The following is a 15,134-nucleotide window of genomic DNA, read 5'->3' as shown; positions in this document are numbered from 1 at the left end:
ATATCATGTATATTCCAGGTATCAATCTAGAATGTGATAGAGTTGAGGTTATCACTTTTATGAAGAAATTAATTATACAACGATGTTCAAGGGAATCTTTTAAATAGAAATCATCCAAAATAAGCAAGTAAAATACCTACAACACAGGTCAAAATATTAGAACACGCGCTTACGGTACATGAGTTGCGGCATTTATTTTTATTCTCCTATAATATCGTGGCTCTCAATTAATCTGCACTCAAGCTTGAAGAAATCATGTCCAGTGACACATTTCTTCCAAAATGACTCTAATGGATGCATAAATTATCACACAAAATATAATGTCCATCTGCAAGTCATAATCAAATTAATAGCACAGTAAAATATATAAAATTACTCCGTCCGGAGGATTGCCATGTTCCAGGCCTACTTTACATAAAGTGAGCCCACGATAATTCTTTCCAAGAACAAACCAACATTAAACCCATGACCTTATTCAAATTTTAGCCCGTAATTAGGTTTAATTATTTTTACTCATTATTATTATTATATTATTGACCGTGCTTAATCTCACTTGCAAAGCTATCTTACGAAATTATTCAGATGACTCTAAACGAACTAAAGCCCACAGCAATGTCGTATAATCGTAGAATGAAATTTTACATTTAGAAAAACACTAGAACACTGTCCTAATCTGTCTCAATTAATTTTCAAATTATTTCAAAATCATTCAAGATTAACGCGGGGTTCATTTACTTTTATTTCTCCTGCCTTCTAAATTTTTAGGACAGTTGAGGTCTCTCTCGATGACATTCACCCTCATCTCTAACTAAAAGAACCAAATACACATTCATTCCAGAGCACAAACTACCTCCCACCGAAGAAAGAAGAATGAAAAGTCAAAACTACTGCTAAACTAATAGAAATCTAAATGAATAAGGTAAGGCTACGTTTTACAAACATTTTACAGAAAGATAGAAAGATAAATTCTTAAAGAATACTCATGTGGCTGGTGTTAACTGGTTTCTGGCTGATGACCTAGTACGTGGTCACATCACCTTCCATCGAACAAAGTCTTGCCCATGTCCGACGCCTTACATAATTAGTGACTCATGGAGGAGATGAAGGTACATAGGAAACAGTAGTATTCATCTCGGAAATGGATAGCCATCTTGAAGCGAGCTCGAACCAACGACCTTCCTTCTTCTGAGTTCTCGTAGAAAAGCTGAAACTAACAAAAGTCTTAGCAATAGTCCAGGATACACACGCGATGTTCAATAATTTGGAGATGGACACTTATCTTATGACAGTCATAAATAAATCGTAGAGAAGTTTTCCAAGTGTCTGAATTGCAGTTTATTCAGTCCTCAGTACCTTCTCTAATGCAAAGTCTCCCAGTAAAGCAAACGACGTCCAGTCTCGACCGTAGCTGCATTCAGAGTAACGACGTCCAGTCTCGACCATAGCTGCATTCAGAGTAACGCTCAAATCAAGTGTTCAGAAGTAAAAACCCTCTGTAAATTTTCCTTTGGAATTACCATTAATTCACTGTCTTAAGACGTAGGTGTGCCTCTTAATTATATCTGATTGGTGGATCTGTTGCATTCCTGTGAAGATTGTCATTTTTATTGGCTGCCCTAGTTTCACGTCACTCGACCTTGCATTTATTGATCGATCGCAATCACGCTGCTCGCCCGATCACGTGGTACACACACATGTGTTTGAAGGACATCTAACAGGAATTTCACCCTGCTTCCTCGTTCTCTTGGTAGGTCGGGAAAACCGGTTCGCAAGCGGCTGGTTCATGCTAGCACGGGAGTGTAAAATATCACCCTCCTGGCGATTAAATAATGTTACAACTCGCTGATGAAATAAATCATTCTCCCTTAATAAATTATTTCCACTTTTGAAGGGGACAATACATACATACATACATACATACATACATACATACATACATACATACATACATACATACATACATACATACATACATACAGTTTGAAACTGTTATGGTTCCTAATCGCATTTTGTTCAAAGACAGCAGCTGATATCAGCATTTATTTAAAATCGTCACCCATAGCAGAAACAAAACAGCACAACACAAGACCAGGTGAGAATCAGATAGCTAGTGATCACCACAGAACATCTGCATGGAGTGCGGTGAGTGGAAGAGTGGAAGAGTGAGTGACCTTGAAAGAACCGATCACAGTCCAAGTTACGGGATAGCAAGAGATGTACCAGGTTCCAAAAACAAACGAGTCTGAAACCATCGGTGTGGCAAGGATAGCAGCCAGCAGCGTAATGAGAAGCCAGGATCCAGGTTAAAGGCACGGATTGAGATCCATTGATTTGTTTCATCATCGCCTAGCAGTGAGTAGCGAGGCCTGGCCATGTGCCAGCAGCGAAGCTGCAGCATAAACATACCCTTATGTAAGAATAGTAGCCACTGTAGTAGCTCCTATATATTTGTTAAGCATGAAAACTTATTATTAGATGAGTGGGATTCTGAGAACATTATATGAGAGTGATAGAAATGTTTCTTCTTATAAAATTGATTTGACTGTTCAGCTTCAAATTAAACTATAATTATGAAGAGAATATCATCTATCTGAATTTTATAATTTTCTCATTTCAAGCACGACAATGATTGGCCCCAGGTAAATAGCAACCAGTGGAAGTCATATATCAAAGATTTCAATTAACCAATATTCATATCGGTGTTATACAGCTGAAAAATTTTGTTCCAAAAAGTGTTCCATGACTATTTCACTTTTGAGACAAAATTAGCTCTATCTGAAAACATTGGCCTATTGCTGGATCAATCCAGTGTGTAAGGGAGAGCAATTTGTTGCATCACTAGGAATTCAAGGTATAATTCTCAATATAACCCATGTTTTTTAATTTGTTATGATACAGTATAATTACTGTCATTAGAAACTGGATGTTCCTTAGCTCCAATAATACCTTTTATCAACTGACATGAAGCTTCTTCTATGTGCTTTGAAAACTCATTAGAGTACACAACAAACTTCCACTCCTTGCCTGCAGGAGGAGCTGAAGAACTGCTGCTGGTTTTCAACACCACTCCAGTACTGCCAGATAACTGCAGAGCTCCCGGTGACAAATCCCTCATCTATGAAAACTATTCTCCATATCTATATCCATTTACCATTGAATACAGTATTCTAATAGGTAAGCCTTCTGATTATCACTATGGACCAATATTTGAAGTTTTGTTTTACCTTATACATTTAGTGTTTTTGTCACATTTTGAAATGCTGATTGTCAATATAACTCTGGTCTTTTACAAATGTTAATGTTTGTCCAACCCTTGTCCCATTTCTCTATGGGGTCAGGTATGAGGTGAGATGAATCTGTCTTGGCGGGTTTTTATGCCCGGATGCCCTTCCTGATGTCAACCTCCTCATAGGAGTTAATGAGATGAAATGAATGGCATGATATATGGTAATAAGAAGGGAGAGGGTGAAACCAGATGCCGGCACAGTCTACTCCTGTCAAATAGCTCTGCTCGATGCTTAATGTCTCCATCTGCCGGACTAATCACCATCAGCAGTGTCATGTATCCTCACTCCATGCGAGCACTGTCGAAAGGTTTGGAGTTTAATCCAGGCTTTTGGCACACAATCTAGTGATTAGAAATTGTATACCACCACCTCCCCTACCCTGCCGGCCAACATTCTGATGGTGAAAACTGTTTTGACCAACGGAACTTGAACCAGCTAACCACAGTGTCAGACTGTTTAGACTGCAATGCCTTAATGATCACAGCCACCTGGCGGAATTTTCATAAATGTTAATAAGAACTGCAATCACCATGAAATAAGTATATTCATAGGGAGTCCTAACATACAATACACAAAAAATTATTTTGAATATGTACAAAATTAATGTAAAAATACTGATCTAATAAAATTAATTTTTAAAATCTGTTTGTGCAAATATGATCTTTCTTCATACACCTTACTGAATCATCAATCAGTCATCATTGATCTGCAGTTGAGGCTTTCATCCAGGTGGCAGATTCCACATATAGTCTATTCTAGTCTAGTCTAGTCTTTAAATTATTTCAAAGACATTGGAAATTCAGTGAACATTCCGTAATTCCTCTTCTTATAAATGAATATTTGCCCCAATTTGTTCTCTTGGGTTCCAACGTTATCGTCATATTATGATCTTTCCTACCATAAAAAGCTCCACTCAGGCTTATCTACTAATGTCACCCAATAATATCTCTCCACTGACAGCTTGGAATATACCTCTTAGTCGAGCAGCTCGTCTCCTTATCTCCCAAGTCTTCTCAGCTAAAAGTTAGCAACATTTTCTTAACACTATTCTTTTGTTGGAAATCACCCAGAACAAATCATGCTGCTTTCCTTTATATCTTTTCCAGGTCTCATATCAAGTAATCCTAGTGTGGGTCCCATACACAGGAACCATACTCTAACTGAGATCTAACTAGAGACTTATATGCAACTCCTAAATACCCTCATAACCGTATGAAGAGATCTGTACCCTTTTTAACAGTACAATCCAGTTAATGGTATTACCCTAGTGAAGATCTTTTTTATATTAACACCTAGGTACTAACTTACAGTGATCTCCATCAGGTACTTTCACTCCATCAAATCTGCAATGAAATCTGAGAGGACTTCTCCTCTTGATAAAATTTACAACATGTCTTTTCATCCCATTTACCATCATAGCTTTGTCTGCTCTCTAACTCACAACATCGCCATGGTCCTTTTGCAATTGCTCACAATCCTTCATCTTTTATTACTCTATTCAGTATAACATCATCCACAAAAAGCCTTATCTGTGATTAGAGTTCTTTACTCATATCATTAATATATATGAAAACATAACGGTTTTAATACTGCTTTGAGAAACCCTTCTCTTAATCATTACAGGGTCAGATAACGCTTCACCTACTCTGATTTTCTGAGACCTGTTTTCTAGATATTTAACTACCCATTCATGGGCGCCCATGCCCGGGGGCAAGAGGGGGATGCAGTCCCCGCTACCTCTCAGGGAAAGGATTGATATTGATTGAAGGAAAAAAAATCTAATGTAGTCAGGTGTTTTTCTTTCGAGAAAACGATTTAAAAGTCGGCATTACGTAGAAGTGGTAGGGGATACCGTGGGTGGTATTCTACCATGGAATACAAGTCGCCATTCATCTTCCAAAATATTAAAAATACTACATACCCCCAGGTCTAGCCACCCCCCACAAACTATCCAATGGGCGCCCTTGCACCCATTCAGTTACTCTTTTATCTAGTCCAATAGCCACCCTTTCAAAAGCCTTGGGTAGGTCAATAGCCATACAGTCCATTTGATTGCCTGAATCTAAAATATCTCCTATATTTTGCTGGAATCCTACAAGTTGAGCCTCACAGAAACAATCTTTCCTAAATGTGAACTACCTTCTATCAAACCTGTTAGTAATTTTCTGCATACTGAATTCATGAACCTCTTCTATCATGGTTTTGATCATATATCCAAAGTCATACATTTAGAGTTAAGATATACAATCACCTTTCTAGCCTCTTATAATGCCATTAGCAGTGTTCCACAAGGTGCTCACCTTGCTCCTTTGTTGTTCTTATTATATATTAATGATATTAAGAAGGTTTTTGCAAGTTCTAAATTCCTAATGTTTGCAGATGATGTAAAATTTACAAGAATTCATTCACATAGTGATTGCCATGGGTTACAAAGAGAGTTATATCAACTTGAAGTTTATTGTTCAAGTGGGTGGTTTAAAGCTCAATCACGAAAAGTGTAAGATAATCCATTTTTCTAAAAAAAAAATGTAATATCTCCTTTGGTTAGAAATTAAATTCCTAAATTCCTGTGAGTACTGTTGAACAAATAAATGACTTAGGTGTGTTATTCATAAATACTCTGAACTTCAGCAATCACATTGAACAGATATGTAAAAAATCCTTGCAAAGACTTGGCTGTATAACAAGGTATTACAGACAGTTTTCCAATTTGCTCACTTTTAAACACCTATATGTAACATTGGTATGTCCATTATTAGAATATTGTACTCAGATATGGAATCTTAACCATACTGTTTTGATATCTAGGACAGTCTGTCTAACATAAATTCTTACAGAATTGGTATCCCATACGACTGCATAGATTATAAAGAATTGGAAAACTATCTGGAATTACAATCTCTTCAAGAAAGACCTGAGAACTTCAATATTAGTTTCATTAATAAATTACTCCATTCGCATATAAATGGTTCTGAATCAATGGACAAAGTAAACCTTTGTGTTCTTCCTAGGTATACGAGATTAAATCAGCCTTTTATAACAGACTGGCACAAAACACACTATGCTTTCCATAATCCATTGCAAAGAATGATGAGAAATGTGAATAAGTTGGATATAGATATATTTGACTGTTCACACTCTCACGTTATGAATTAAGCTAGAAAATGAAATGGACTAAAATCATAATCATTAGGTAAACCAGCCTATTTGTCATATAATCTATATATATCTATATAAATAAAATCATAACGACCGTGTGTCTGTACATTGATTATTTTGGCGAAATTTCCATACAGTTATCCGTTTCAGGTGTAATAATGACCATCTGCATAATTTTTAGCTTTGGTGTCTGTTTGTCTGTTTGTCTGTACTTCTATAACTTGAAAACTATTGGATATATTTCCACCAAACCTCATATTTAGAATCCACCTGTTCTTGGGTACGTTTTAGCACAAATATCGTTTCTAAATCCCTGAACTGAGTGGGGATTTTTACGAAACCGAAACCGTGATTTTGCACTCCTTCAAAGTATACACAACCGAACCTAATGGAAATCCACCTGCCTTAATGAAAATTAATTTCTAAACCTTTTTTTCTCATGTGCATCATTTCAATAACAGGATTTAATAAGGGAGATATCATTAACGGACCGTTTTTGGGTACAAATCCCAGGGGACTTAACGCAAGAGCGGGTGCGTGTAAAGCGTATTTCTTACAACTTGAAAACTACTGAAGATATTTGAACTAAACTTTATATTTAGCATCCACCCCTCCAAGGGTAGGTTTTAAGGTTTATACCATTTCAAATTCCCGGAATGGACTGGGATTTTATAGGGGACCAAAATGGTGATTTTACTCTCCCACAATATAAAAAGTACAAGACCAACCTGACTGGAAATCGATCAAACTGTTTGGAAATCCAATTCTAATTTCTTTTTCCCATGTGCCTTTTTCAACGGGAGGATTAATAAGGGAGATAACATGAAAGATCGGTTTTCAGGCTAAGTCTAGTGGACATAGCCCAAAAGGTGTTATACGTGGAGCAGATTCCTTATCTATCTAGATAAATCATATCGTAACGACCGTGTGTCTGTGCATTGACTATTTTAGCGAAATTTTCGTACAGCTTTCCGTTTAAGGGGTAATAGTAACCACCTGCATATTTTTTAGCTATATTTTCCTGGAAGTCCTGTATTTTACCCCTCCCCCCGCCCAAAATCAAGATTGACTCACAATCTGCCACACGAGCTGAAAAATTGAAATTAAGCAAATTTATACGTTTTAGCCGGTAACCTACGGAAAACTTCCACGATCTTTAAATATTTCACTTTTTATGCCGAATAATATCGAAATATAGGCAATTTAATGACGGTGCAGACCTTCGTTTCGAGGTATTTCGCGACTAAACGGTAAGTCTTATCACAAAACGGACGGCACGATCTCCGTTCAATTTCGATTGATCTACAACTTTGGTCCTGTGATATTTTGTCGTCTCTCTCTCTCTCTCCCTTATAGGGTAGATTTGGCTGTATATTTCGATGGTTCGTAAATTTTGTGCTTTTTACACGTGTATTACTTAGTTTGACACACTTACAGGAAAGGTAGAGTCATCGAATTTGGCACACACATTGACACGACCAATGGCTATATGCGAACCCAATTTCATGATTCTAGCTTCCAAATAAGTATGTGAAAAATAATGTAAAATGATGAAAATGTACCCAAATTTCACCCCATTCAAATATTGTAACTCAATAGAACCCATAAATATGTGAGATACGAGAAAATGTTTTAACACCAAACATGTAGAGCGATAAAGGAGACGTCTGAGGGTGCAAACCGTTTGTTGGTATGATGTACCGTTTAGGAGCAGTAAATCTCGAAATGAAGGTTTGCACTTTCAAAAGTGCCCATGCTTATCTGTCATCTATATAAATATAATCGCAACGACCGTCTGTCTATACATTGGCTATTTTGGTGGAATTTCCATACTGTTATCCGTTTCAGTTGTAATAATGACCATCTGCATATTTCTTAACTTTGGTGTCTGTTTGTCGGTTTGATTGTGTGAGTTTTTATAACTTGAAAACTACTGAATATATTTCTACCAAACTTGATATTTAGAATCCACCTGTCCTTGTGTAGGTTTTAGGGCCAATATTATTTCTGAATACCTAAATTTACTGGGGGTTTATCCGAAACCAGAACCATGTTTTTGCACTTCCTCAAAATACGCACATCCGAAATTAATCGAAATCTACAATCCTTATTGGAAATCCATTTCTAAAACTTTTGTTCTCATGTGAATTTTTCGACAGGAGGATTAATAAGTGAGATATCATGAACGGTTGGTTTTGCAGGTTAAGTCCAGCGGACGTAGCCAAAATGTGTTGTACGTGGAGCAGAATCCTTATCTATCTATATTGCACCACTCCCGCGTCCAGGTGGAGATACACGAGTTCCAGACTAGCTCTTCATAACAATTTCATCTGCCAAATATTGCTGGGTTGTGAGTTCCGCGTGAGAAAGTACACCGATGGCCTACGGTAAATCCCAACCTACGTAGATGAACGTCTTCAACACGCTATTAGTCGGACACCGTACTTGTATGATACCGAAATTTATCGTAAAAATCATATTATCATGGCTTGTCAAGAATTCCGTACATGTCATTATCATAATCGCAATCAGAATTAGTCATTATAAGCTTATATCTAGTACTTATTCTAAGTAGACATTGAAAGAATTTTAATGTTTTCACTACTCAGCTTTTATTAATAAATTGGTCTAAGTATGATTTGAAATAGACGTAGAATATCTTGAGAAATTATAAATATAATGTGGCTGGTTTCATACGCAATCAGCATCTCTAAGTGCCGTAATTATATTGCATTGAAGAAAACAGGTTTTGAAAAACCTCTAACATAAAAAAAATGAAATCAGGCCTCATTCATCTATGTCCTAATCCTGGCCTGTCGAAGAATTATATCGTGACTAAATAGTATCCAAGAGAATTAAATGAAAAAAAGAAAAAGAAAATAAATTATATAATCAAGTAAAATTATTCAACATAATTGTAATAATTGGATGCATCCAAATGGTTTAAGTAAAACAAGCTAAACTCCCTACTATATACAATGTTCAAATTGGGTTTCAATTGAAAATGTGAAAACGCAAAGAAGGTGGCCAATAATTAATCAATCAATTAATTAATTAATTAAGATCTGGAATCTTTCCATATTAAGCTGGATTGCTCCTTAAAATTACCAAAATCCAATCATTTGAACCTAAATTCAGATGCAATTAAAGAAATGCATATCACTCGACTGAACACTTCACATCAATGTCCACGCACAGTAGAAAAATCGTGTGAGAAAATAATGTCTGTCCATTAGGGATTTTCACTAGTTGATATTTCAAATTTTCGTATGTTTCATATTTCATACCAACTGACCTCCATATAAGCAAATCTAAGTCCACTTTAAGTCGTAAATAATCTCAAATTAATTCCATTGTAAGGCTTATGTGGCTAAATCATTCAATTATTATTTTAATTCATGGTTGAAATTCAATTAAAGTGCGTATATGACTTAATATAGCATTACCAAGTGTATTTAATTAACCTTCCAACGAATAATACCATAGGTGGGAAAATTGACACATAGGAAGACTCTATCTTCATCTAAAATCCACATTTGAAAGACTAAGTTACCAGTGATGTGTTAAACTGCTCCCATAAAATCACAAGTTAAATTGCCGTCTGTGAGAATACATGAAAACAATCATAGGTATGTCAGTGAAGGCCTAAATATTGACGTACGTGGCCTCTGGGCTCTTCTGATGATCCTACATACTCAATTAATTCTATACTGATGGCATTGAGATCGTATCCTAATCTGTATTATATATATATTAGGGAATAAAATAGCGATCGGAAACAGTACGTTTCAATACATATACCTTAGCATGTGCAACTTACACATACTACCATTTCTCGAAGAATACTATGACCAACTTCCTAAATAACAATAACTATCACCATCATAATATACTATCAACTCATATGCTTATTACATTCATCATTTAACACTTCAATTATCGCGTAGCATTCATAATCAAAGCACTCGTTTCATCAAAATACGCAACATATGTGTCATAACCTACACATATATAAATCATTATCATTACTGTCATAGTACCAAAGAACAGCACATCGTAACCTTAAAACTGTGCCACTATATTTTATTGTAAACATTCCCTAAATACGATCTTTACGCTCGTTATTTTGTTAAAGTCATCACGCATGTATATATTAGCTTCCTCTTAATATTCTAACACTTCACTGACAACGATTTAAGGAAAATATCAATCACTTCTCCAATACCATATTGACAAACTTACGAACGGCATTCACTGGTATTTTACACCTATGTCTGGGATTTACGGTAACTGCAGATGAATACCTATTTCCTTGTAAGTACACTCGTATATTAACTACGCACACACAATGACATAATGCACATTATATATTAACCAAAAGAATAAAGGTTTCTACTTACGACACGACTCAAATGGGGACTTAACTTTGCTTATTGGGTAGTGATTTCCATCTCGCTGTTAATCGTCATGGGATGGTAGGCCTCGCTCCATGGTTCGGCTTGGGTAATCGGGTCCATCTCGTCCTCACAGCTGATTACCGCCCTCCTGGGTCATCAATCTCGTGAAGCGCCACCATAGCCGGAGTAGTCTCTGCCTCAGCTTCTTAGAACATCATAGTGGTCTTCATTGCGTCAAGGACAGAATAACACAAGGCATTAGTTGATTTATACATGCTGTAATCTGCTTAGTAGTGCTAATGCGAAAAGTATATATGTATTTTGGTCCGTCTATTTTGCTTATAGCAGCTCTAAATATCGTCTTATTTCAACTGCCTTGCTCGCCGAAACGGTGTGAATTTTACGTGCTTTTAGAATTCCACTTTATTTTCCGTTTAATTCAGCTCTCTTGACGTTGTGCAGTATCGGGCAAATACAATGTTCCGAGCCCAACCGTGACGTAGTACAGATCCAACTTGACGTTTCCTAACAGCTGGTCTATAATCTCACGTATATGTGTCAACCACAGCTGATGTTAAGCGGGTTATCGCAGATTTGATCTATTCTTCAATAATTGATTAAAGTATCCGATAAGTAACTGGTTTCTTTACTCGACTCCGTCCTTTCTTCGATGCAATGCTGGATTGAGATTTGTTCTAATGGAAGACTTTTTTTTTCAATAATCGGTTTAAATAATCCGCTCTCGTCATTCTTTCGCACCGCCTTCTAAAAGTGGTTCTTTTCGTGATTGCCGGTTGAATTTATTGTCTCTTCAGCTCGTACCGCTGCTAATTGCTTTTATGTTAATTCTTTAATGGCTGGAGCGCCATTTTTGTTCCTAATACTGCAACTATAGAACGGTGAAATGGCACAATATAAATAAAATCGTAGCGACTGTGTGTGCCTGTACATTGACTATTTTGGTGAAATTTTCGTACATATACCCGTTTGAGGGGTAATAATGATCGTCTGCATATTCTTTGGTTTAATTTACTGAAAGTCATAATTTTTACCCCCTCACCCAAATTCCAGATTGCAGCATAATCTGCCAGACAAGCAAGAAAATTGAAATTTGGCAAAAGTATACGTTTCAGTCCGTAACGAACGAAAAACTTCACAGATCTTTAATTTTTCACTTTTTATCCCCGAAGAATATCGAAATATGGAAGCAATTTTAATGATGGTGCAGACCTTCGTTTCGAGGTATTTCGTGGGATAAACGGGAAGTCCTATCACATAACGGATGGCACAATCTTCATTGAATTAGGAGTGATCTTCAACCTTGGTCTTATGACTTTTTGTCCTATATGTATCGCTTACACGTTAGATCCGTCTCTATTTCTCGATTTTAAGAAAATTTGGATTCTTTACCTATATAATTCATACTTCCAATCACTTACAGGAAAGATAATATGATTAAACTCTACACGAACATTGGCCCACCCAGTACCCATATGTGAGCCAAATGTTATGTCACATAATTATCCGAAAAGTAACGCAATGTAAGATAATCTTACACAAATTTCAACCTATTCAACGTTTCTGACTCAATCTGACCCATGAATAGATGAGATACGAGAAAATATCATAGGACCAGCCATTTAGATCGCTAAATACTGCGCCTTACAGTACAATCCTTTGTCAATATGATGTACCGTTTAGCAGCAGTTAATCTGTAAATGAAGGTCTGCAATATTGTAAACATGCATATACTTTCGTATGTCCATCTATATATATTCATTGATGTCGATTTGTAGGGATCGAGAAAGGGTGTGTCTGCTATTGTAATCAGTACTCCCTACACCAACTTTGACTGCTGGCAGTAGGAATGGGGTCCTTCGCCAACTCCTGTGTAACTGGCATTAGTAAGGAGGGCCTACCATTTTAATGAATAATTTGCTTCTCGATTTGTCTTGCAGAAGGCAAGGGATCATGCAGTTTTGTTTGAAAGTCCCCTACCCTATTGCGTTTGGCTCTAGGCCAGTGTGCCCGCCATTATAAACAAATGTTCCAATCTAAAATTTGACTAGCATTAGGCATAGTCCCTGCTATTTTCATGGAAACTCACTAATTCTGTGTGACTGGCAGTAAGCTGGCTGGCAGCAGTAAAAAGCGCCTGTCATTATAATGATAACTGCACAACTCAATTTTGACTGGTGGTAGGGAAGTTGCCTGCTATTATAATAAAATCTCCTCAACTGTAATCTGTCTGAAAGTAGGAAATGGGTCTGCCATTGTAACTAAAACTCCCCAAATCGGTTGTGAGCGCGCAGTAGGCAATGGAGCCTGCAATTATAATGTAAACTTGCCAACTCGATTGTGAATGGCAGTAGGCAAGTGAGCCTGCCGTTATCATCACAACTCCGCAACCCTCACTTGACATTGGAAACAACGTATGGGGACCTCCCCATGCTATTTCTCGGATAAGGCTAAGGGACATGCAATTTTAAAACAACTCATTTACTGCACGCACAGTCTTTACGTCGATATCCGTATACAATGTAGAATACCGTAGCGAAGCACGGGTACATTTGCTAGTATAAAATAACTTGACCTGACTGACTGACTGACTGACTGACTGACTGACTGACTGACTGACTGATTCATCATCGCCGAGCCAAAACTACTGGACATAAAGAAATGAAATTTTGGGGATACATTCATATTAAAATATATGTGCTCGCTAAGAGAGGATTTGTGGATATTCTATCGCTAAGGGGGTGAAATGGGGGGTGAAACCTTAAAATGAGTGTATCTATATCTCAAAACTTTAAAAGTTTAGAGAAGTAACAATTGGTATTTAGAATCTTCTTTAAAAATAAGGAAACACATATTTTTTTGTTTTCAGGAAATCCCAATAGGAGGGGTGAAAAAGGGTGAAAAATTGGTTGAATGCCTTTAATCAGGATACCGGTACTTATATCTCAGAAACTGAAGATATTACACACCTGAGAATTGGTACTTTTGATCTACTTTAAAAATAAAGAAACACGTATTTTGTAGTTTTTGGAAAATCCAATGAATGGGAGGGTGAAAAGGGGGTGAATTTTTAAAATGAGTGTATCTATATCTCTAAATTTTGAAAGTTTACAGATGTAAAAATTGGTATTTAGAATCTTCATTAAAAATAAAGAAACATGTATTCTTTTGCTTTCAGAAAATCCCAATAGGAGGGGTTGAAAAGGCTGAAAAATGGGTTGAATGCCTTTAATGAGGGTACTTATATCTCAGAAACTGAAAATATTACAGACCTGAAAATTGGTGCTTGGGACATCCTTTAAAAACAAAGAAAGACATATTTTTGTTTTTGGAAAATCCAATTAATGGAGGGGGGTGAAAAGGGGGTGAATTTTTTAAATGAGTGTATCTATATCTCAAAACTTTCATAGTTTATAGATGTAAAATTTGGTATTTAGATCACCATTAAAAATAAAGAAACATGTATTTCTTTGTTTTCGGAAAATCCCAATAGGAAGGGTTGAAAAGGGTGAAAAATGGGTTGAATGCCTTTAATGAGGCTACTTATATTTCAGAACCTGAAGATATTACAGACCTGAAAATAGGTATTTGGGGTCTACTTTAAAAATAAAGAAACAGGTATTTTTTTCGTTTATGGAAAATCCAAATAATGAGGGGGAGGTGAAAAGGGGGTGAGTTTTAAAAATGAGTGCATCTATATTTCAAAACTTTCATAGTTTATAGATGTAAAATTTGGTATTTAGATCTCCTTTAAAAATAAAGGAACATGTATTTCTTTGTTTTCGGAAAATCCCAATAGGAAGGGTTGAAAAGGGTGAAAAATGGGTTGAATGCCTTTAATGAGGCTACTTATATTTCAGAACCTGAAGATATTACAGACCTGAAAATAGGTATTTGGGGTCTACTTTAAAAATAAAGAAACAGGTATTTTTCGTTTATAATGGGGGGTGAAAAAGGGGGTGAATTTTAAAAATGAGTGCATCTATATCTCAAAACTTTTAAAGTTTACAGATGTAAAAATTTGTATTTAGAATGTCCTTTAAAAATAAAGAAACACGTACTTTTTTGTTTTTGAAAAATCCCAATAGGAAGGGAGGAAAAGGGTGAAAAACGAGTTGAATGCCTTTAATGAGGCTACTTATATTTCAGAACCTGAAGATATTAGAGACCTGAAAATTGGTATTTGGCATCTACTTTAAAAATAAAGAAATACGTATTTTTTTCGTTTTTGGAAAATCCTAATAATGGGGGTGAAAAGGGGGGTGAATTTTTA

The 15,134-nt window shown here is 36.3% G+C and overlaps 1 protein-coding gene and 1 long non-coding RNA gene across 2 annotated transcripts in view; one reads left to right on the top strand and one right to left on the bottom strand.

The window, feature by feature from the left end:
* Positions 1-11,270, bottom strand: part of LOC137501086 (uncharacterized) — a 68,723-nt gene extending 57,453 nt beyond the window's left edge. The window contains exon 1 of the long non-coding RNA XR_011018345.1: positions 9,555-11,270. This is a non-coding gene — a long non-coding RNA (uncharacterized lncRNA). The remainder of the gene's footprint in view (positions 1-9,554) is intronic.
* LOC136874914 (proton channel OtopLc) overlaps positions 1-15,134 on the top strand; it is a 224,654-nt gene that overhangs the window by 162,540 nt on the left and 46,980 nt on the right. The window contains exon 9 of the mRNA XM_067148624.2: positions 3,031-3,174. Within this exon, the coding sequence (XP_067004725.2) occupies positions 3,031-3,174 (144 nt within the window). The remainder of the gene's footprint in view (positions 1-3,030; positions 3,175-15,134) is intronic.

The sequence above is a fragment of the Anabrus simplex genome, chromosome 1, assembly GCF_040414725.1.
Source record: "Anabrus simplex isolate iqAnaSimp1 chromosome 1, ASM4041472v1, whole genome shotgun sequence".
Lineage (NCBI taxonomy): Eukaryota > Metazoa > Arthropoda > Insecta > Orthoptera > Tettigoniidae > Anabrus > Anabrus simplex.
The sequence above is the reverse complement of the archived record's forward strand: the minus strand, read 5'-3'. Positions and strand labels throughout refer to the sequence as shown.